The sequence below is a fragment of the Anguilla rostrata genome, chromosome 18 (genome assembly GCF_018555375.3).
Source record: "Anguilla rostrata isolate EN2019 chromosome 18, ASM1855537v3, whole genome shotgun sequence".
NCBI lineage: Eukaryota > Metazoa > Chordata > Actinopteri > Anguilliformes > Anguillidae > Anguilla > Anguilla rostrata.
The window spans coordinates 17,667,221-17,691,580 of record NC_057950.1 but is presented as its reverse complement, the minus strand read 5'-3'; the positions used below and the strand labels follow the sequence as shown (position 1 = coordinate 17,691,580).

The 24,360-nt window shown below is 51.3% G+C and overlaps 1 protein-coding gene across 1 annotated transcript in view; it reads right to left on the bottom strand.

Annotated features, from left to right (window-relative positions):
• Nucleotides 1-24,360, bottom strand: part of LOC135244418 (inositol polyphosphate-5-phosphatase A) — a 137,020-nt gene that overhangs the window by 13,860 nt on the left and 98,800 nt on the right. Inside the window, exons 10-12 of the mRNA XM_064316670.1 lie at nt 10,295-10,390; nt 9,762-9,836; nt 4,134-4,207 (exon numbers count right to left, since the gene is read on the bottom strand). Coding sequence (XP_064172740.1) covers nt 4,134-4,207; nt 9,762-9,836; nt 10,295-10,390 — 245 coding nt within the window. The remainder of the gene's footprint in view (nt 1-4,133; nt 4,208-9,761; nt 9,837-10,294; nt 10,391-24,360) is intronic.

Here is a 24,360-nt window from a genome sequence, read left to right as displayed (position 1 = left end):
ACTTTCCCTCTTCTCCAACCTCTCCATCCCTCTTTCTTTCTCCCTCAGCTCTCTCTCTTTCCTTCATATCTCCCCCTCTCCCACTGGACGGTGCCTGCTCTAGTGAAGTTCACCACAGGCCTGTCCCCTCTGATTGGTCTAACCTGGTTACAGAGCAGGACAAACAAGCCTCTTCCTTCTGCCGTCTCTTTCGCTCGTCCCTAATTTCCTCAGCCACGGGTTCTCCATTCAATTTCTGCCTCGAAGAACAAAATAAAAAACCAGGACAAAGGAGGTACTCAAAAGCACTTTCTTTCAATCAACGAAATACATGTAAAAAAAAAAAAAACATAAATCATTCATTTGGGTTTTTAGGCCAAATTACCTCTCTGCAGGTCTCTCTGTAATCTCTTTTGAATCTGCGAGCGGTCCCAGCCGTCATGCTCCAAAATGGAGGACGCAATACTATTTCAGCGCACTGTGCACTTCCTTAATGAGATGGCGCAGTGTTCCTGTAAAGGGCGTGGCGGGTGTCTCTGTACAGGCCGCTCTTTGGCTCGTTAGCGTGAGACAGCTGTTTCTACACACGCACTCGGGTCCCACAGCGCACCGCGAGCGGCCCGGGCGCCGTCCCCCTGTCTCCCACCCCGCGCTCGGGCGCCGTCCCCCTGTCTCCCCGTCCCCTTGTCTCCCACCCCGTCCCCCTGTCCCCCACCCCGCGCTCGGGCACCGTCCCCCCGTCTCCCACCCCGCGCTCGGGCACCGTCCCCCTGTCTCCCACCCCGCGCTCGGGCGCCGTCCCCCTGTCTCCCACCCCGCTCGCCCTCCCTGTCTCCCACCCCGCGTCCCCCTGTCTCCCACCCGCGCTCGGGCGCCGTCCCCCTCGTCCCCCACCCCGCGCTCGGGCGCCGTCCCCCCTGTCTCCCACCCCGCCCGTCCCCCTGTCCTCCCACCCCGCGCCCGGGCGCCGTCCCCCTGTCTCCCACCCCGCGCCGGTCCGTCCCCCTGTCTCCCACCCCGCGCTCGGGCGCCGTCCCCCTGTCTCCCACCCCGCGCTCGGGCGCCGTCCCCCTGTCTCCCACCCCGCGCCGTCCCCCTGTCTCCCTCCCCGCGCTCGGGTGCCTTACGGACACAAATTCACCCCAGGCTGAGAATGAAGTCTGTTTTTACATGGCGCCTGGGCGTGAAAGCCGCTAGGTTCTCCATGCGCTGCGCAGTGTGGGGGCGTGGGGGGGGCCGTGCGCGCATGGCCGCTGGGGGGCGCGGGGGGGGCAGCGCGTCCCACGGTCCACGCGCCGGCAGGCTGGCTCCAGGTACACCACTGTCGGGGGAAAGCCAAATTCCACAGGCGGGTGCGCGGGTGCTCAGGGATGTCAGGGCTGACTCGGACGGACGGCTCCTTGAGGGTGAGCGAGACGGATTTACAGCTTGTAGCACATTCTTTAGAAGCAAACACGGCGCAGGAGAGTTTACCGATCTCTCCGCCCCTGCTCCCCCCCCAGCCTGGCTGGCCCTGGCAGAAATGCATTCCCACAGCGATACGGGCAACAGGAGCCTTCACACGGACACCCTGAAGCACCCTGTGGCACGGCAGAGCAGCACATCGGGACCTGGAGTTACGCTTTACTCATTTATTTATCCTTCACACATCCAAGCAAGCCCCACTGCAAAGACTAGTCCTACCAAAATGTCTGTTTCGTGGGAATCCTGTAAAATCCAAGATGCTTGAGCTGAATATGCGAGGCTGTGCGTACAGTCTGCAAAACAGTCACAGTGCTCATCACAAGCTAGCATGCCATAAACCAAGTACTGACCGAAAGGAAACCTATCTGAACCCATTCTGCACCTTGGCTCTGAACACTCTGCATAGCCGTACCTAGAACTAACCCTAAAACTATATCCCGACCCATTTGCTTCCTAATAAGACCCTGATGACTTAGCATTAGCGCTGTTCATTAGCTAAACCTGCATGTTGCGTATACACTTAGCCCGATGGCTGTGGGACAGCCCATGCTACATGTCTGCGTGTGACACACAGCCCAGGCCAGGGCAAACATTTGCGCGTACATGTTAGATTTGCAGATGTGGGTGCAGTGGGGTTACATGGGGTGTCTCCGCGGCTGTGCCCTGTGAGAGACAGCAGTGGGGGGGGGGGGTCTGGGGGCACTGTTACAGAGTGGGGGGTGTTTGCAGGAACTCTACAGCTGAGTGGTGCTGACAGAGAGGAGCCTATGAGAGGTTCAGTAGCGAAGACTGGCAGCAAACACAGAACATTCTCACAATGTTGCTGCCGTGTAGTGGCAATGCTGTAACATTCACCAAACATTCCAGTAACACTGTGGGAATGTTCTGTGTTGTCCCTCACAGGGGGCATGGAAGTCTTCGAAACACAGAGTAAGGACGGAGTTTTCTTTCTCAGGGGTGAGGGAGGTCAGGGTAGTTTAAGTTTTAATCTTTTCCTCACCGCTGGCCAGTGCCAGTAATAGCAGGAACATGCAGCTTGTTGGTTAACATACAGCGAAGATAACGTATCATTTGATCCATTGTTAAATATATGCTAGATTGTACATTTCCCACATTAATGTGAGCACACAGTTCATTCAAACATTTTATTAAATGCTTTCATAGAGTCTGCAGATAACCTCCTGACTGATTTGGGTTGGACTAGGCGTGTGTGTGTGTGTGTATGCGTACGTGTGTGAGCATGCGCACGAGTGCATGCGAGTCTGTGTGTGTGCGCGTGTGTGTGTGTGTGCTTGTGTATGTGCAATAGTACCCTGGCAGTACACAGGAACAGGATGATAAATCCAAACCGCCACTTATGCAGAGGGATGTAAATGGCAGCCGGTGATGAAGACGAGGAGTCGCTGGAAAACACCGCGCAGTGCCAGAACCTTGACCCCCCCTCACACCCCCCCAAACCCCACCCCTTCCTGCCGCCGCGGCCGCAGTTTATCAAGTAATTATTGTTTGATTACAGCGTTTCATTATCTACACTGATTGAGTCACTGCTGGCGTCAAAGGTCAGCCGCTATTACCGCCAGCCAGCGCCCCCGAGCAGTCGCAAACGCTTGTTTGCACTCCTTTTTTTCTCCTCCCTTTTTTTCTCTTTCTGAAAGGGCTAATTGCGAATTCATTTGTTTGAGGAGGAGAAAGCGGAATGAGGGGGCCGTGCTATTCCGTCACGTTCTAATGTGGAGGCGCCCGGGCCGGTCTGCTGCTCCTCCTCAGACGCTACCTCGCCCAGCCACGACCAGGAAACGTCCGACGTGGAAAATAAAAGCGCAAGAAAGAGCGAGACGGAAGCACCCTTAATTTGTCACATCCAGGGAAGTTAAATGTGAGTGTCAATGTGAGCGAGGCTGAAACCCGTGGTCCTGGACCTTCCTGGTTGGACAGCTGAAGGGGCACTGAGTGGCAGGAGAGCTCTCGGTGTGGGCGTGGCCTGAGACGGAGACGGTCGTCAGAGCCGTCGCTGGGTGATACTCTTTATCCGCTCAAACTCGTCAGCTCACGGCCACACCAGCAGGCGAAGACCACCCCCCCACTATGTCCATCAACTGTTAAACAAGTGGGAGGGGGGTCCCTGGTTTTTATTTCAGCTCAGCTCTTACTGCTGGAATGACCTACTTGGCCTTGGTTTATATGTGAAGCAGAAGCAGCTACTAAAGGACACTAACAGGGATTCCAAACTTCATCAAATTACACAGTAAAACAAAGAAACAGATGTTAAAAAAAGGAAAAAAAAAAACATTTCTTTCACGTTTTACACACTACTTCCACACCGCATTCTATCTATGACATCACAGTTCTTGGTTCTGTTCCATTATTTGCTTTCAGTCACACTACTAGAGTGGAAATTCTACACATTGCAACAATCATGGCTGTAATAATAGAGCTGTGATGTCATAATGGATCTGCCCAAGGCAACCTTTGATTGGCAGCTATATTGGTCCACATTAAGTCCTTCTTCACAGGGCTTTCCTGATCCCTCATGTGATGAGTCTTTGAATTGCCAAAACGCAACCTTTACCAAAACCAGCACCTCCACACTCAGAACCCCTGCCCCTTATAGAGCAATGCCTAACACGTCACACATCCAAGGGAAATCACAGGCATTCATTGGTTGAAAAAGGTAGAGAAAATGTCCACACCTGGGAGGAAAGGCGATCTCCAGCTCGTTCAGGCGGTCCTTAAATACCGACAGCTCTTTGTCGTACTCTAACAGCTGAGAGAGAGGGGGAGAGAGAGAGAGAGAGAGAGAGAAATAAAAAGTAAAATAGGGTTAATTCCTTTATTTCTTCATTAGATATATGCATGCAATATAATTTAAGTCAGTTATTCAATGAATGAGAAGCGTGTGCGTGTGTGTGTGTGTGTGTTGTATCCAGTTCAGTCTAACAGCAGTGCAGGCCTGCCTTGGTCCCTGTCGGGGTGTGGTGGGGGGGCGACACGTTTCGGGGTAACCCTGGTTTTTGTGACAGCGGCACGTTTTCCCGCTCTTCATCAATCATGTCTGCTCTCCCAGCTGCACGGGCGCAGGAGCGTGGGAGCGGCTGCCGCCCAGATTGTGATTAGATGATGTCTCTCCCCCCCCCCCCCACCCTAAACAAACCTCATAAATCATCAGTGAAAAGTGCAATTAGCAGCTACGTGTACACATTAATTATCTGTGAGAAGCACAGGTAGCAGATACACCTGCATCAGCGCCTCCGCGCCCCACCAGGAAGTACCCAGGGACCTCCCGACGGACACGGGCCACACCCCCAAAGCGGCCCCACCCGAAACCGGCAGATACACCCGATTAAGACACGCGCAGAACGAAGGAAAACACAGCGGCAGACGCGGGCCTCTGTGGCGGCTTCATCGTGAAATGCCACAAGCTCTCACGCGATGACTCACACAAGCACATCATGTCACAATGACATCGACCTATCACGCGCCTGCAATTTCTGAATCCTAAACGAGATGCAAAACATGCTTTAGACGGCACCAAGGGCCGTTCTCCGGGAGGGAAAATATACATGTAATCAATACTATTGATCAGCTTGTATTTCCGATAGGCTTACGCAATAACACGGTGTTCTGAATTCGGTGAATATGCATTTGAGAACGTAAATGTACGGTGATGGATTTGTGGTTTATATCAGTGTTTATCAGCCTGGGTGTGTCTCGGTTATGTTCAGACCAAACATTGTTATTATATTTGAGTTTCAGTCACGTTCACCATTGACTGCACAGCAGATGGAAATGTGGGCGCATGTACACTGAGTGTATGCGCTTGTTTGAGTATGAAAGTGTATGACTGAATAACAGCCTGAGAGCCAGCGTCCATAAATCAAAGTGCGTGTGTGTGTGTGTGTGTGTGTGACAACAAGCAGATGTATTTGCGAGTGTGAGTAAGTAAGAACGTAAGTGCATATGAGTAATCGTGTGTGTGTGAGTGTGTGTGTGAGTGTGTGTGAGTGTGTGTGTGTGTGTGTGTGTGTGTGTGTGAGGTGTGTGGCTGTATGTGTGTGTAGGCAGACGCCGGGTGATAGACCTAATGCGCGGGCAGATGCGCGTGATTCGCGAGGGTGTCGGCACGCGTGCGCACCGTCGCGGCGGCGGGGCAGAAGGGCGGCCATTGCTAGCGTGCGCCGCGGTGCGCGAGCGGAGCGCGGGCCGGTTCAGGAGGCCAGGCGTCCGGCATTCATCAAACTCAGCCGGGCCGGGTCAGGGGAGAGCCCGCCGCCTGCCAGTGAGCGCTGGAGCGGCGGGACGCGCCGACGCGTGTGTGTGTGTGTGTGTGCGCGCCGCGTGTGTGTGTGTGCGCGCCACACGTGTGTGTATGCCCCGCCGCGTGTGTGTGTGTGTGTGTGTGTGTGCGCCACACGTGTGTGTATGCCCTGGCGTGTGTGTGTGTGTGTGCGCGCCACACGTGTGTGTATGCCCCGGCACGTGTGTGTGTGTGTGTGTGTGCGCCACGCGCGTGTGTGTGTGTGCGCGCCACGCGTGTGTGTATGCCCTGGCGCGTGTGTGTAGGCCACGCTCATGTGTGTGTATGCCCCGGCGTGTGTGTGTGTGTGTGCGCGCCACATGTGTGTGTATGCCCCGGCGCGTGTGTGTGTGTGTGCGCGCCACGCGTGTGTGTATGCCCTGGCGCGTGTGTGTAGGCCACGCTCGTGTGTGTATGCCCCGGCGCGCGTGTGTGTACGTCCCGCAGATGTGTGTGTACGCCCCGTGCGTTCGCACACACTCCTCGCGGCTGCTCGGCTAAATTAAGAGGGCTGTCTTTCATAAAGCGCCAGCGCACTGCCACGAACAATATTTTCTTTGGAAAAAAAAGAAGAAAAAAAAAAGAAGAGAGGGTAAAAAACCATTTGCGGTGGGTGATGTGCTTAAGCCTTAGGTGAATGTTGAGTAATTCATTTAGGGTGACGGTGAAAACCCACGGGCTGAAATTTCACACTACATTTCATCCCGGGTCAATTAAGCAGAATGATTTGCTGGTCTGATGGGTCAGCGGCAATAACACTGCTTATATAGGCTCAAGGGCTCATTGCGTTATAAAGCTGCAGTAGTTTATCAGCAAGAAATGACCTTGAAGTTCGGACTGAGAGCGGAGGAGCCGGTGGCCCACGTCTTCAAGCGCAGACATATATAATAAAATAAAATAAAATAAAATATTAAAAAAATGAAAAAGTGCCCAAAACGGCATTCGGTCAGATTTCTTGCTCCGTTCCAATAAACGGCGGCCCCTAAATCAAAGCGGGGGCTGTTTTTATCGTGGAAGGGGGATTTGCAGCGAAAGGCGTGAGAAGCCCCAGCAGCGCGCGTCTCCAGAAGCGCACCGCCGAGCCGTCCTGAGACGTAATTGTGCTTTGATTTATCAGTTGTCAAATCCCTGCCTGACAACACCTGCTGCCATTAAAGCCATCAATAATGGACGGGGGGTGGGGGGGGGAGGTTCAAAGGTCATTTAATTTAATTTTTTAAGCCTTCTCGCTGTGCTCTCATTGCAGGGCCGTATTTTTCCCTGTGTTTGTGAGATGTTCATTATTTAGTGCGGAAGCCAGGCAGCGCTGTGGGGAGAGCACAGGCACCGCTGTGGGGAGAGCACAGGCAGCGCTGTGGGGAGAGCACAGGCAGCACTGTGGGGAGAGCACAGGCTGAAAGACGAGGGTCTCGGGCCCCACAAACGCAGCTCCCTGCTGAGGACCCCCTTTAACGAACAGCAGTCCCACAGGGCGGTGCGGAACAGTCCTTTTCATCAAACGCCTGATGATTACTCCACACTTTCATTTGTGTTATTGTGCAATTATCCAGAAAAACTATTAAAGGAACAAGCTTGGAATTTAAGGAAGTCTGCTATCAATTTCAAACGCGAGAATGAAAGAGAGAGAGTGAGAGAGAACGAGAGCGAGAGACAGCGTGAGAGCTCAAGCGAGAAAGAGAGAGAGAGGAAGAGAGAGAGAGAGGGAAAGAGAGAAAGAGAGAGAGAGGTAGAGAGAGGGGAAGAGAGAGAGAGAGGGAAGAGAGAGAGAGAGGGAAGAGAGAGAGAGAGAAGAGAGGAGAGAGGGGAAGAGAGAGAGAGAGAGAGAGAAGAGAGGAAGAGAGAAGAGAGAGAGAGAAAGAGAGGGAAAGAGAGAGAGAGAGAGAGAAGCTATTGTTTTTAAGTGGTAATCAATAAGGCTGAAGGAGGAAGAAAAGGCGGGCGTGAGCGCGGGTGAGCTGGTGAACAGTAAAAGATCATATCCCTGTGAGGTCAGAATTTTATTTAGAAAGCGGCTTTACTGCTACTTAAGTGCTCTGACAGGTAGCGTATCGAACGGGGAGCTGTGCTGCTTGGGCAGTCTGGGGAGGGCGCCGCCATCCCGTCCTCTCCCCGTCCTCCCCGCCCCCCCCCCCGCCTGCCCGCCACTCCCCGCCCCCGACAGGAAAGTTCATCACTCGCGCCGGACCCTCCCTCCTGCCGAGCCCGCTCCAGACACCACACAGATAAAGTTCAAATAAAGAGATACTGAAACAAAATCAATGGCCCGGAGGGAGATGGGACGGGACGGGACGGGATGGGGGGGGATGGGGGGGTCTTCGCTTCGCGGACGGGACCGCCGCGCCTTGTCTGACCCGCCAGGCTTCTCTCCGGCTCCTCCGTCGCCCACCGCCTCACCCCCCCCCCCACCCCCTCCCACCAAACCCCCGTCTCCACCCCCACGGTGCGGGGGAAAATTTAATCTTCCCAAATACTCATCAGAGCACTCCATCCTCCGCACCTGACAGCCCCGCGGATAATTAATTATACAATTTCGATGGGAATATCGACTAAACAAACCTATAAATCATACCAAAAGTCAATAGGCATGGACACATTCAATCATGTCCTAAGCAATGATTACTCCTCTCAAAATACAATAATTATTTTCAAGAGCTGGCCGGAATTAAATTTCTGTCAAGCCGGTACAAGTCTAGTGGTTGATGAAGGATGCGATGGATTTTTTATTTTTATTTTTTATTTTTTTAGAACTGGGCGTAGGAGACATTTATCCTTTCGGAAAGGTAGTTTGTTTTATAAGGATCACAACACTGTGTGTTTAACTAGACCATGACGATTAGATTATCTCCGATTGCTCACTGTGTCATCCATCTCCCCGCGCGCGGAGGATGTGTCGCTCGCGCTCACCCGCTCGCCCGCCGGCCTGCCCGCCCGCCCGCCCGCTCGCCCGCCACCCCAACCGACGCCAGGGCGCACGGAATGTCGTCGTCTTTCCCCCACACCCCCAGAAAAAAAAACCCTACAGCCTGGGGTTCTGGGTTCCACCTCAGCCGTGGGGAGGGATGGGAGAGCAGGAGGCGACGTCTAATGGGCGTGGGCTTTCTTCCTAATGGGTTACTGAGTTTTGCTAGTGTTATGGAGTAGGCTCTTTTCACTCACATGGGCTACTGGCGTGGCTCTCTCACCCCCGATGGAGGCTTACTGGGGCGTGCTTTCACCTCCAGTGGAGCTGAACTGGATGTGAGTCCCCTACAGTGGGGGCTTAATGGGAGTGTGAGGCTGCTTCACCACAGTGGGAGGCACTGTGAGGCTTTTTCACCTCGACAGTGGGGAGGGCTGAACTGGGAGTGTGAGGCTCTTCTTCACACTGGCAGACTGAGTGTGAGTTCTCACCTACGTGGGGGGCTGAACTGGGAGGAGGCTCTTCTACCGACGTGGGAGGGTCACTGGACGTGGGTCTTTTCACCTCAGACAGTGGGGAGGGCTACGGAGGCTGCCTCTTCACTAGACAGTGGGGAGCTCACTGGGAGAGTGTGAGGCTCTTCTTCACCTCAGACAGTGGGGAGGGCTTAACTGGGAGAGTGTGAGGCTCTTCTTCACCGCAGACAGTGGGGAGGGCTTCACTGGGAGAGTGTGAGGCTCTTCTTCACCGCAGACAGTGGGGAGGGCTTCACTGGGAGAGTGTGAGGCTCTTCTTCACCGCAGACAGTGGGAACACTCTGATCTGAGACGCTGCCTCCGACTGTTTGGGGAGCGTTAAAGAGGCGTTTGACCTCGGGGACCGTAACCTGGCGCGTCTCGAAGAACGCCGGGACCGACGATCACACCTACACCCCTCTCTCGCCCTCGCAGCGAAAGACGCCGTGCACATTATCTAAGAAAAAAAAACCCTCCTCCTGCTGCCTTTCATCAAATGACCTTACAGCACAATCTTTTCTTCAGCCACATGGTCAAATGTGTATCACTGAGGCATCTGTGCATTCTTACAGTGGAGCTTACAAACAGAATGTCTAAAAGCGAACCTTACCTGGGTTCCATTGTTTTCCCGGAAAACATCTTGGTTAATATAACTAAACAGCTTCTTTTCGAGATGAAGAACGACCTAAAAAAGGAAAAAATAGAAGAGGAAATTACAGAAACATGCAAGACTATTTTTATAACACAGCATTGACCAATCTATGTGCAGGCCAATCTGGCCAATTATTATCTGTCCACCATTTGCACAAACTACTCGTTCAAACCCGGGAATAACCCTTCAATTTCTCAATTTTGAGAGACTGAAAACAGTCATTAATTAAAATTCCATAAAAATTCAAAAAGCTCCTCTCTCTTCTCAAGCCAAATACACAGTGCAAAGGTTGTGGTGACATAATGATTGCTATTAAAGCAGTTCGGACTAATAAACTCATTTCAATTAGTGTGTCAGCCCGTTGAATGTCCTTGTGTCGTGTGTGTGTGTGTGTGCGTGCGTGTGCGTGTGCGTGTGTGTTGGGTGGGGTGGGGGGAAGAGAGAGGAAAGAGAGAGAGAGAGAGAGAGAGACACCCGGTGTGTGCCATTACCTTCCGATCATTGTCTGTCTCCCGGAATATTAACTTGTCGACTTCGTTGGTGTCCGCTGCTCTGACAGTCTGCATTGTAGCTGAGGAGCACAAGGTCTGTGTGTGGGGGGGGGATGGGGGAGAGGTGACGCTGCATTATCAGCAGGTTAAATTCTGGGGGTTAAAATAATGAAATTAAACCCCTAGCGCAGCACCAGGAGTGTACCAATTACCTAGAACTAAGCACGCAGAAACTGCTGGAATGTGTTAGCTGTCCATTATGGGGACTCTGTACGCCCTGTTTTGACAGTTTCAATATCAGGAATTTTTCAGGGCAAAAACAGAAACAGGTCCTGACAGGAAGCTAAAAATGAATTTTAACATTTTACAGCACCACTTTTTTCCCCATTATTCACCCTGGTGGCCCATCAAGTCTGCCACCCCTACCCCAAATGCCCCCCCCCCCACCTCCCTAAAAGGATGTGGCAAACACATACTTCCCAAAAAAACTAAATGATTTTCAAACATTCTGAGGAAGCTTTTTTTTAAAAAAAGAGCAGGGCTCTCACTTTCACTGTCTTTATTCGGGGACACATCCCCTGACCTTCAGGGTCTGGTGCAGGGTTAAATTCCCTTTTGTGGACTCTTTTAACAATTAGTTAAACATTGGACCATCTGTGTTTGAAGACAGTTGAATCAGATAATCCCTGTGGCCAGTGGTTCCCATAGCGCGTCGCTGGGGACTCCGGCTGATTCCAATTCAAAGCACAGATTAGTCAAACAGGTCAAGCCAATATATGGAAGGGGGGGGGGGGGGCTCTTTAGACTGAAATGTCACAAATGAGCTCTGCTTGCCTGAAATGGCACACCAGATTAGAACAAACACCCGCTGCAACTCAAAGTGGAAGAGCCCTCCCAGTGTCTAAAGCCCCAACAAATCGCTCCATCTTTCACTCATTTAGAGCGTCCAAACACAGGGTCAATGCAGTGCTTCTGCTTCCACATGCTAATGCGCTTAGAGAGCTTAAGCAGATTTCTGGAGTGAATAGGGCAATGAGAGACTAAGGGGGTGGGTGCAGTTGCAGGGGGGGGGCTGTAGTTACCCTCCCTGTCACAAAGTCATTGTAGCCATCCTGGCTGATGAAAAATGAAAAAAGAAAAGTTCAGAAAATTAATTTACAATTTTCACTATTGTTACTGGTTCTGAAAAAAAACAGGTTAATATATTGTTTTTTTTGCAACTTCCTGTAAAGAGATGCTCAGACCTCAAACACCCCCTCAAAATGTGCCTGAAGAAGCAGAAAGAGGGATGAGCGGAGGAAGAAAAAAGTATCTTATTCAAATGAGTCTTTCCAGTTACTGACTTTTACAAGCGTTTGGCTTTTCTAATTCTTTTCAGAGTCTTACCTCCCCCCCCACACACACACACACACACACAACCCTGTCAGCTTCGCAAATCCCAAACTCAGCCAACCAGAAATCTCCCGGTGTCTCGGCATAGGCCTGAAGCCCCAAACGCACAGCTTATTTAAATGAAATACCATAGTTTTAGCTTACAGAAATGCTTTCTCCATTCATGTTAAAATTATTCTCATAATCCAACGGCCAGAGCCTTTTGCAAAGTGTTTGTCAGTTCTTAGATGGCGCGGGGGGGGGTCAAAGTCACTTGTCAGAAATGATGGACACCCCACTACACCCCCCCCTCCCCCACGCCCCCCGGCTTTTTGCAACTTTTAGTACTTCTCAAAGCGCGGACCAGTGAGATCACCCTCAGGTTTACAATGCCGCTCCTGCTTTGCATTCCCCGTTTCCTCCTGTCATTGTAAACTCTGCGATAGGATTCTTTTTCCTTTTTTGGCATGTTTTATTGAGCCGTTTACAAGACGAATAAAAACACGATCAGAGTGCTAGCCTGGAAAAGACGAGAGAGAAGAAAGGCACTCATTCACCTCGGTCACTCATATCTGCTCCAGTACTGCAGGGTCCAATACCACACTTTGTGGCGTTTTTTTGTCTGGATGGATGGATGAATGAATTAACTGGCACTGGTATAACATTACATTAGCGGCATTTAGAAGAGGCTCTTATCCAGGGAGACACAACGTTTTCATTGAAACACATACTGATGCAATTCTGGTTAAGTACCATGCTCAGTGGTACAACAGGAGAGTCCTACCTGGGCATTGAACCTGCAAGTTTTATGTTATAAGCCCACTTCCCTACCCATTACACTTCACTTCCAGCTGGTATCCAGCTTCAGTACTTCCATACCATTCCATTCATGCATTTAGCAGACACTCTCATTCAGAGTGACTTACGCAGCCAATATTATATTTATATATACTGTACACACACACACACACACACACACACAGATATATATATATATATATAATCATTTATACAGATGGATATTTTACTGAAGCAATCCAGGTTAAGTAACTTGAAGCTAAGGGGTACAGCGGCAGTGCCCCACCTGGGAATTAAACTCACAGCCCCTGCATTGCAAGCCCAGTTCCCTTGTAATGTTCCCAGTGCTGCTTTTGTGTGTGTGGCGCACACGCGGACTGTGATACGCACAGCCTAAACAGCCATCTCCAACCCTGTCCCCGTACTGGCCCTGGGCCGGTCGATCGGTCTGTGATTGATCAGTCGGTCACATGACCGCCACCCCCCCTCCCCCCCCCCAACTCCATCAGCGCTCAGTGCCAGCTGAGCGAGCGCATCTCCGATCAATCACAGAGCGCGGGCCTCAGGGAGCGCCGCCATCGGGGGGTTAGCAAAACAGCTCCCCTCCCGCACCACCACTCATCAGGCCCAATCAGGCAATTCCAGCCCTAACGAAGCGGGATTAACTGGAACCCCATGCCTTGGGTTACGAGCCTGATCAGCAGGGAGAGGGTGGTCCCGGTGCCAGGAGGGATCAGCTGTTCGGTGAAGAGGGATGTGATGACCACGAGTTCGCCCCGCAGACCTCCTCTAACCGTGGAACACGCGGCAGTAATGGACGGCGCTGAGAGGAGGGGGGGAAACCCGGGCCCCTCTCTCACCGAACCCGAGCGCACCAGTCCATGCGTTACGGGGCCTAACGCGAGTTACGTCCTGAACATGCTGCCGCTGCCCCCGAAACCACGTTAACCAAACTCATCTGAGAGGAATCGACTTTTCACTCGCTGCTCGAGGACGGGAAGGGCAGGAAAACAACAGCTGTCAGGGACGGAGGGATGGAGGGAGGAGAGGAAAAACAACTTTTTAAACCGAGTGCATTTTCTGACGCCGAGGGATTTCGGGGTGTGAGCGCAGATTTGGGGGGTGCAGGGAATGGGTGGAGAGGGTGCTTTTCCGCTGACCCAGCCTAATTCGGGGGCTAATCTCACCCTCCAACGCCCACCCCCCCCCCCCACCCCAACCATAAGGAAGCGAATGGTGAACAGGCCAGTGTGCTCCAGATGTTCCAGAGGAGATCCTATTCTCTTTTAAAAGAGAGGGGTTAAAGCAATCTGTTCCACATCAAAGCCCCCCCCCCCACCCCCGACATTCACACAACCCCCCACCTCCCTCTACCCTCCACCCAACTCGATTGTCCTGGAAGCTCCTGCTTCAGTGCAGCAAACAGGATCTCCAAAAATCCCCTGCTCAAACACCATACTCGCACCGGGTTTCCACAAGGCACACAAACACACGCAAAGGCATGCTGTGTTCACGCACACACATTATCTTATAGTGCTCGAGCGGACATTCTTAGGAAGACCGCACTTTCCCCATAAAGCATGTATTTGTGTGCGTGCGTACTGTGTGTGTGTGTGTGTGTGTGTGTGTGTGTGTGTGTGTGTGTGTGTGTGTGTGTGTGTGTGTGTGTGTGCATGCATGTGCAGTTCAACCACTCAACTGCTGACATACTTCTGTACCTCAGTCTCACACAAGAGGCTGCCAGTTCGATTCCCTGGCTGCCTCACTCGGCCCTCAGCATGTGAAGCCATACTCTGAGGGCCTCGTGGGACTGAGCGCCTTCCTCCGACAGGGCCGTCCACAGGACGGGGCTCCCCTAGTGCTGCAGTCCCCACAACACACACACTTTCACAGCCACCAGTCCCCACAACACACACACTTTCACTGCCACCAGTCCCCACAACACACACACTTTCACTGCCTGCAGTACCCACAACACACACTTTCACTGCCTGCAGTCCCCACAACACACACACACTTTCACTGCCTGCAGTACCCACAACACACACTTTCACTGCCTGCAGCCCCCACAACACACACACTTTCACTGCCTGCAGTACCCACAACACACACTTTCACTGCCTGCAGCCCCCACAACACACACACTTTCACTGTCTGCAGTCCCCACAACACACACACTTTCACTGCCACCAGTCCCCACAACACACACACTTTCACTGTCTGCAGTCCCCACAACACACACACTTTCACTGCCACCAGTCCCCACAACACACACACTTTCACTGCCACCAGTCCCCACAACACACACACTTTCACTGGCAGTTTGTGCAGTCGCTCAGGGCAGCCCTGGCTGTAGATAGAAACGCATTGTGTGTGTTTGGAGCAGGGTGATTAGATCGTGATTAAGAGGAGAGCATGGGGGGGCGGGGGGTTTAGGATTGCTGGAATAGGGCTCCCCAGTTCCCGTAGGTCTGGGGGTGGGGTGGGGGGGGTGTCTGCGCTGGGGTTGGCGCTGGCGAGACAGGAGCCTGCCCTTTCTGCAGGCCCCGGCCACAGAGCGCCATTATGCCCCGCTCGCCACGCAGAAGGATGCCAGCGCGCGCGGGCCGTGCCAGCGCTGGCAGCCGCGCCCGCCGCGTCTCTGCATGCGCGATTGAGACATCTGTCCGCTCGCCGGGAACCCGCGGAACCCACGACAACACATTTCCCCTCACCTCCCCGACAACCATTAAACAGGAATGATTCTAAATCACTTCTGACCCCCCCCCCCAAACACCCCATGCTGGAGGACGTCCAGGGCAGCGACAGTACTCCTGTAGAAAGCCCCCCCCCCCCCCACACTCTTTGGTTTGCTAATTAATCCTGTTTAACAAAAATATATTAATCAGAGTCCTGACCGGAGCAGGTGATGGGGTACAATTTTGGGAGGGGGTCAACCTGCACCACTCCTGATTACCAAATTCAGCTGGCACTGGCGGGGGGGAGGTAACTTTTATTGAGCGTTTGGAGAATGCTTAAACTTTCACCAAGCTGAATATTAAATCCCACCCTGAGACGCGGAGCATGAATCAGGGTTTATTCGAACCCCGGTCAGCCCCCTACAGCGCGACACTGTTTTACGGGGACCTGGGGCAATGGAGGGGCGTGGAGGCGCTGTTGGGGGTCTCTCGGCACCCCGCACTCTCCAACGAACCGAGAGAAGGGCGCAAGGTAATGATAATGCCCGCCTATTTATCTGCTGCATATAACATCTGGGAAACTTCTCTAAAACAATCGCAGGCCTCCCCAAGTGCCATTCTGCCCCATGTTACCGTCAGGTCCCAGTAAAACGCATTTGTCCCCGCGAAACGGATAATGGACAGGCCACAAATCATCCCTACACAACAGAGTGGGGGTGTCAGCACAGGAAAGGGCCTGTGTGTGTTCCCCCCCCCCCCAACCCCCCGGTTTTTAACTCATCTGCTCTCCCATTCAGACGGTCCTGCAGGACAAATTGACCTGCTTGGTTGTCTTTCAGAGTCAGTGCAGCGCACAGAGAAAGGGACAGAGCTAAGACACTGAGAACAGCCCTATAAAAATTCATCACTTTAACCCTGCTGACCCCACACACACACACACCCACACACACCACATATACACACACACACACACACCCCACACACACACACACACACACACACACAGGCACACACCACATACACACCACAAACACACAAATACAAAAACACACACACACATACAGAAACACACTGACTTGCACACACTCGTCCATACATACAGAAGCACACACACACACACATAGAATCACACACACACACCCCTCTCTCCTCTCCTGGAAGGCCAGCAGATGCCTCATTGTGTCTGACGGAGGGGCTGTACTGCACAGTACACTAGGCAGGAAGCTCTGGACTGCCACCTGTACAAAGAGAGGCCAAGCAAAGATTTAATCCCCAAACTCAAGCCCACCTCCCCACTGCTGCTGTAAGTCAGCCGCTCAGAACCAATCGCAGCAGATGTCCGCAAGACTGTTTAACATGCAGGCTTCCTCAGCCTCTCCCCAAGGCAATAAAACGCCCATTTCAACACGTTTCTTTCCCGACAGAGTCACGCTGAAAGGTATTCTAATGCTGATCAACTCGCTGGTTCCAAAGCTGCCGGCCTTCCGCGGCTCCCTGCTGTCGACAGCGACGGCTCCTCGATTAAAGCTCTCTTTCTTAAGGAAAGGAAACAAATAACTCAACCAACTTCTGTTTCTCAGATCCACGTCTAAGACTTCACGCCCCCCTGACCTACGGACTTTGTGTACAAGTTTCCTCTCTCTCTGTCACTCCAACGTTTCTGAGCCGACGTCCTGTCCTACGGACGCTCGCTCACTTCCTGTGGACGCTGAAGGGAGAGCGATGGAGAAACACATTCAGCGTCCAGAGGGCCCGGGGGCGAGGGCCGCATCGCAGGCTCGCTAACAGAGGGCTGAGCGCGAAGCTCAATCAGAGGGCATAAGAGCCCTGATCAGCCATCGGAGATATCCGCTAAACGGCTGTAACCGCTCCAGTTCATTACCGCCCTGATCAATACCATCACGGCGGACCACATAATGACACCTTAATCCAGGCCTTTACACTAATAAACCGCTCCGGACTATCTATTATATCTGCACAGGTAAAATAAATCACAAGCCCATTGACAGCACAATTACTGCGATTCAAGTCCACTGAGGGGTGGGGTGGGGAGGAGGGGGGGGGGGGGGGTAGAGTGAAAAAAGCCAGAGAAGTTTACGTAGATAAAATAAATAAATTGGGAAAAAAAGAAGTTTTTTTCCCTACCCTGTTAAAAAGGTCAATTATTTCAGTTAAAATAACATCCTGAATAAAGGACTCCTGACTCCTGGAAGCCAGGCCTGAGTAATGCCACAGGGGTGAGGAGTTTTCCACAAAAAGTGCTTCATTCCCTTTTTTTTTTTTTTTTTTAGAAGGGTCTTGGCATTCGCCCCCAGCCTCTCTCAGCGTACAGTGTGAAAGGGTCCGGGCCACAATGCCTTCGGCCCAAACAAAGAACAATGATTCATTTTACGCCCCCTGTGTTTGTTTGCCCCATTTCATCTAAATGATGTGCTTGTCCATAGTGGGAAAGGGGGGGGGGGTGTGCTGTGGTGTGACTCAAGGAGAAGAGGAGGTTGTGGTGGTGGGGGGGGGGGGGGGGTAAAGGTACTAAGACTGGGCCCCGCTTCACTGCGGCTAGGCTGTGCTAGGCAACCATCAAGTGGGTGGGCTTTGTCATACATTTTACCCCCAAATTTCATGCCCATCCCCCTAAATGTGACCCCACTCCGAAGCTTTTATGCCCCTGACAACTTAGCGCAGGAAAACATGCAGCTCCTCTGATAGCATGAAATCGGGAACAAAGGCGTCCCCCCCGCCCCGGAGAGGGAAAGGGGGCCGCGCCCCAGGACCGCCCGAGACGGGACGCACACAGATGTCAGCGCGCCCGTCCTCCGGCCCCGCCGAAAAGGGGGAGGGGCCTGACGGGGAGAAATGAGCCTGGAACGCATTGTTTTCACGTTAACCCCCCCCCCCCCACACACACACCCCACCCACCCAAAAACAGAACGGAGCGGGACGAGCCCCCGGAGCGGCCCTCGGGCATAAATCACCCCGGGAAAAAGGTGAACGGGGCCCATGAATCCTCGGCGTGGCACTTTATTGGCCCTTTAAATATGATCTGATGTTTATCCAGCGCGTCAGAGGGGGAGAGCCTCTCTGTGTGTCCGGGAGCCGAGGCCGCCCTGACTGGGCGAAGAGAAACGGCCTGCACTGCCGCACGACTGCGGGAGAGCCGGCACGCAGCACACAAACAACCCCACCGCCGTACACCATTTAAGGGTGCTCACACACTCCGGCTTTCTGCCTCCTTTAACTCTGTGGATCAAACGGAAATATTAAACTTCCTTTAAAAATGACACTCAGAATCGATCAAACAGAACACATAGTAAAATGTCCAGTGTTAATTAAACTCTTACTAGTTTATATGAATGAACTGGACCAAATGTACACTGTAAGACTTACTTTAACACTTAATGGCGACATTACATACACTGGCTATTAACAAGAGGCTATGAAAAAATATAAATAATATGCGTTTTTTTTTATTCTTAAATTACCTTGATTTTTTTTTTTTTTTTTTTAAAGGTAATTTAAGAAACTACACTAGAATAAACAGCACCCTGATTGGACAGGCACAGAATCCAGGAGCCACGGCCTTAGAGACTCGCGGGAGAACCGGGCTTCATGGAACCCGGGGAAAGCGTTTGCGTTAACTAACAGAACACTTATACATCAGCCCCTTGAGGACAGCAGACACAGGGGACGCTCGGTTAATCAAAGCATGGTCCTTTTCAAACACCTACCGCTTTTTTCCACCCGAAAATTCAAAAATGTTAATGCGCAGTTAGATTAACGTAATCGGTGGTAAAGCATTGGCGGTTTTCGTTTAGGAGAAAGGCAGTTTCGACCTTTTCTTGAAACCAAAGCGGAGAAGCAGCGCTGGGAGACATGTGGAATATGCTGTTACATAACCGTGTAAAACACCAAACACAGTTCCCTGAGGCTGCTGAGCTGGGAGAAAAAAACGGTTATTGTTCTCCCGCCAGAAACAGGAGGCTGCATTAGTCAAAAAAATAGACTGACATCATACAAACAGACTATTGGGACGCACAATGAGATCCTTATTTCTATTAGTGCATGCTACATTTCATTGCGCTAAATAAAAACGCCGCTGTTACCGGCATTCGTTTCCAAACGTTTTGACCCCGAAGCATGATTTATTAAAAAAAGAAAGAAATAAAAAGAAAATACACTCTTAAGCACTCCACGGGTCCAAATAAATTATGTGGCCGCAGTTGTAGCAGTAAGGAACAGCGAACTTATTTGTTTGCGCTCGTGAAAAGAGACGCTGTTAAAAACGTTTGCTTTAAAGCGCGGAGCCTGGGGTGCCCTCATTTCCGGATGACAGGGCCGTCTCAGCTGTCAGTTACTTGGTTTTACAATAAAAAAGAAGTGCACTTCAGTGCTGACTACACTCGGAGCTTTCACACGGCCAGCCTCATTAACAGTGTGAAACAGGGACACACACGATGATCCCAGACTCAGACAATTCTGCCATATTTCTCCACTTTAAACAGAAATAAAGAAAACGGATTAAAAAATCGACTTTTAACAAATAGGCCTACTACAAACGAAAAAAAGACTGGCATTAAAGTGCGCATGAAAAAAAAAAAAAAGATAAAAACGGCACCACAGATTTTTTTTAACTCTCTTGAGCTTTCTTAAATTAATGACTGAACTAATAATAATAATAATAATAATAATAATAATAATAATAATAATATTTTCAAATCATTAAAACAACTGCAGTAAATAACATAGAAACTATAAATAAATATAAGAAATATCCCATGGATATATTACACCATAACACAGAAACACACTTATTACGGAAATCGTGTTGATATAACAAAGTAAAAAAACCAAGTCACCGCAAAATCTCTGACGGTATAACAGGTTATCAACAGGAACATCTGCGAACCAGGTGAATTTATTCCATTAAATTTACTAAATAAATATTGGGCCTCCAGATACCGTTAATACAGCACATTTTTCATGTAATCCTCAATGATAGATGGGAAGGTGAGTGCGGCTATGTGTGCTGTCCGACGAGAGACGGTGAAATAACAGCGGTGAATGCCGGCCGGCCGGTCGTCTGTGTTAGTGCGCGCTTTAGCCAATATTCATAGCGCAATCCGGCATCTGGACTCAATTTAACAGAAGAGCTTTCATTAAGAGAAGAGCTCTCTCTCACTGACTGCAGTGACCCAATAGCAGAGACGTTTTCTCCTGCAGAAAGAGTGTGTGTTTTTTTTCTGCACTCGTGTGAACAGCTTTTGCAGAGGTGGTGAAGAGCGGCATTTTGTCACGCAGGGTACTTCGTCAGGACGAAGGATGAAGGAAAAACAAACAAACAAAAAAAAAAAAACAATGTTTTTCAGACCCAAAAAATGTGAGAGATTTTCTGAAAAGAGGTGTGGTTTTATATTTCATTTTCCTTCGATACATTAGAAACCGAATCCCTGAATCACTGGAATCAAGTGGCAATTTGAAAGACAGTAAGACAGTAAAACAGATCAATTTCTTCATTTCTCTATTACTGTAGCTGCAGAATGTGACATTTGTATCACTCGTAACTGGAGGGATGAGTCAGTGTTGGTCCCTCGACTGCGCCCCGGAGAAGTGTACCGGACGAGGTACGAGGGGGGGGAGGGTGTCCCGTCCTGAAGCCTACAGCCCAGAGGGGCAGGTGGCGGGAAGGACGACAGGGTGGCCAGCTACGGGCGATGGCGGTGCCAGGCGCTGCCCTCACCCCGAGTCACACCACCACTGGCACAGCTGACGCTGCCCCCCCCCCCCCACCACAGAACAAAAGACTGGTCAAAAGGCCTGGGTCTACTTCAAACACGCAGCCATTAATGAGAACACGCCCAGACAGGGGGCGTGTAATCGCTCTTAATTTGCACCGCGTTCCGATTACAGGCCGAGCATCCGATCAAAGTGACATCGCTTCTGTTCCACCCCGAGCCCTCCCACCCCCCACCCCCCACCCCCCCCCGCGCTCTATCTCTCTCTTTTTATGTCTTCATTTACATCTCCAGCAAACAGAGGAAGAGACGGAATAAAAGAGAAGAGCTAAATAAGAGCACTTGTCCGGGGGGAATAGCGTCCCTCTGTGTAGCCGCTCTGATAATGGAGCTTTATGGTGATGCAGGCGCAGATAACGCACCACCTTCATTCTGTCACTCTTCATTCTAACCTCCAAGGCTGGCAGCTGGGGGTGTCTGTGCTGCTGGTGGTGTGTGTGTGTGTGTGCGTATGTGGGGAGGGGGGGTCAACATTGCTGGTGTCAAGAGTCCTAGAGAACAGAGGGCCAATCAGTGCTGGCCCGCTGGTTAAATGGATAGATCCCAAAATTAATTAGCTTGACTAATGTACTGTACACTTAATTACACCACAATGTTTTGATTTATAGGGGGACAAAAGAACAAACACTAATCAAAGTCAGGACGGAGATGAAAGCGCTTAACAGTGTAAAAAAAAAACATGGGTTTGTGTCTAAGCTGCAGACAGTCATTCCCTGCGAGCACACACACACACACACACACACACACACACGCACACACACACACCTCCTGTAAAGCAGACAAACTGTGAAAAATGAAATATTTATCACCCCCGGCCTGTCATTAAGGAGAGTTTTATAGGAGTCATCCTGAGCAATGCTTGTAACCAGTCGCACGTTTAATTTCATGGTGATGAAGAGGAGAAGGCAGAGACAAAAGGAGGAAGATTGATGCCCGCGGCTCGCCTGGGTTAGTGCCGCGCGGCGCGGTGCCGTTCCGTGCGGGTAAAATGAGCTGGGATGATGTGGGGCAGGAGCCACTGAAACAGCGATGGGGGGGGTGTCAGACCGGGAGAGACGCTGGTTCGCTAACAGAGTAGAATGATATCTCTGTTGCAGTGATGATAAACTCCAATTAAAACGGGCATGCGCCATGTCACGGGGACAGTCGATCATGCCAGTAATTAACCTCCCCGCTGGCCTCTATCAATCCTTAAATTGGACTGCCCCGTTTGAAGCTCGTAGGTTCTTTTTCCTTTTTTTCCCCCCTCCGCACAAATTAAATTTACATTCTATTAAGTTTAATTGCGAGGGATTTTTAAATATACTGGAATCCAGGCACGGGGCTCTGCTCCTGTCAGAAGGCCTACTTCACAAAGGACGGTTCCAGAGGATCCAGAGATTCCCATCATGCACTTCTCTGACCTCAGCGTGGTCAGAATAATCTCAAGCAGGCGGTTTCTCACACACACACACACACACACACACACACACACACACACATAATCTTGCACATTTGAAAAACTATGTTGAAATGGCAGAAACCTTTTTTTTTTTACACCAACACTAGAGAGAATTTATGGGAAGGTGTGAGATTAAACCATTACAGGATCCATGGGGACACTGGCAGGAATCTCAGTCCTCGGATGAAGTCATGATTATGTCAGTGAAAAAAGGAACACAATTTACAGGACTGTAGCAACACTGCTAATGTAAGATCAGCTGTGAACTATAGCAGGGCTGTGAAGGAAACTGTAAAAACCAAATTGGACTGACAAGTGCAGTGAAAGATCGTTCCACTTCCTGTGTGTCATTTCCTGTGTGAAGCAGGAAGTACTGCATATTAGGGCGTTTCCCAAACTTTCAAGGCTCATGGTCCCCTAAACGAGTGACTACATTTTCTGTGACTCATCTTGAATGCAAAATTAGCATGACTTGTGTGTGTGTGTGTGTGCGGACGTGTGTGTGTGTGGTTGTTTGTGGTGGTGTGTGTGTGTGTGTGCGGACATTTGCATATCTGCTTGTGCCCATGGGTGTGTGTGCATGTGTGCGCGCATACTTGCGTGCTTGTGTGTGCGTGTGTGTGTACACACCCAGGGGAGATGAGGCACACCATTAGTGTCCACGTGGGTGGGGCCATTGTCCCACTGTGAAAGGGCCTCTGAATGAGGGTCAATTGAAGCCAATTCTCTCTGTCTGCTGTCATTTATGGCACAGCCCCACTCTCCATGCTCCCGGCCTGTGGTTACTGACCCCGCTCTGGAAGCATGCCAGGAATCCAGCGCCCGAGTCCGGCCCCCAAGAAAGCCCCAGCAAACAGTAACCCCCCAGCACCCGTCACGTGACCGGCCGGACTGAAGCATGATGGGAAAGCGGCGCATCGGGCCCGCTGCGGCGGTGGCCGTCGCCGGAGGTTCCAGGGGTGCGAGGGTCTCCTCTTTCAGAGCAGAAGCTCCTGCTTAAAAGCTTCTCCGTCTCAATTCTGTGGGACATTTTTTTCTCTTCCTAGACTTCCCAGATTTACGAGACGGACGTGGAGGCGGCGAACGGGGCCAGTGTGTCTCCGAATCAATCTCCGGTTAAGTACGCGCAATCAATACGCCCGCGGCCGGCCGCGCCGCTGAGGACCGCCGAACGCGCACTAATTGTGCCGCTGACATTAATTGTCATTAAACCGCTGATATATTTCCGCACTGTCGCGGGGGCCGCCACCGAGGACGCCGCGTTTGTTTACTGATTACATCACACCGCCGCCTCGCAGCCAAAAATGCATTTCCGCGACCGTCGACAGGCCCCGCTCTCGCCAGCCTGCTTACGAGACCGTTCACACAGAGCGCCCATCCTTCAGTTAATCACTTCAGTGCACAGCCTCAATATTACCAACTTACAGAGACACAAAATAACATCACATTATTATTAAAACCATTAATTAAGGGAGGAACATCAACTCTGTAACAGGTTGTGCAACACTAGCCTCCATGATGAACACTACAATGATGATGAAGAACGTGGAACAGAGTGCTATGCTCTTATAATCCTCAAAGCTGTGTGTGTGGGGGGGTGGGGGGGTGGGGTCATGGCTCACAGGCCAAACTTCCTGGAGCCCTCCCCATCAGACTAAAGGCCCCCTGTGGTGTAGCCCCTCCCCCAGACCTCAGAAAATCAATCAGAAACATCTGGCAGAACATGGGGGGGTGGAGGGTTGTGTGTGAGGGGGGTGAGTGTGTGAGAGTGGGAAGGCAGCAGGGACAGGCACACAAGCTCAGAGCCTCAGATAGCCTTACACATTTATGGAAAAGGGGTCACGACCCCTCCACATTTAAACAGCACTTTCTGAGTGCTGCAGACACTGATAGGCTCTGTCAGTGTTTACCCTCCCTGCAGGCCAGGGGGTGGACACGGGCATGCGGGAGAGCCGCTCTCCACCACATGATCTGCTTGGCCCCATTACA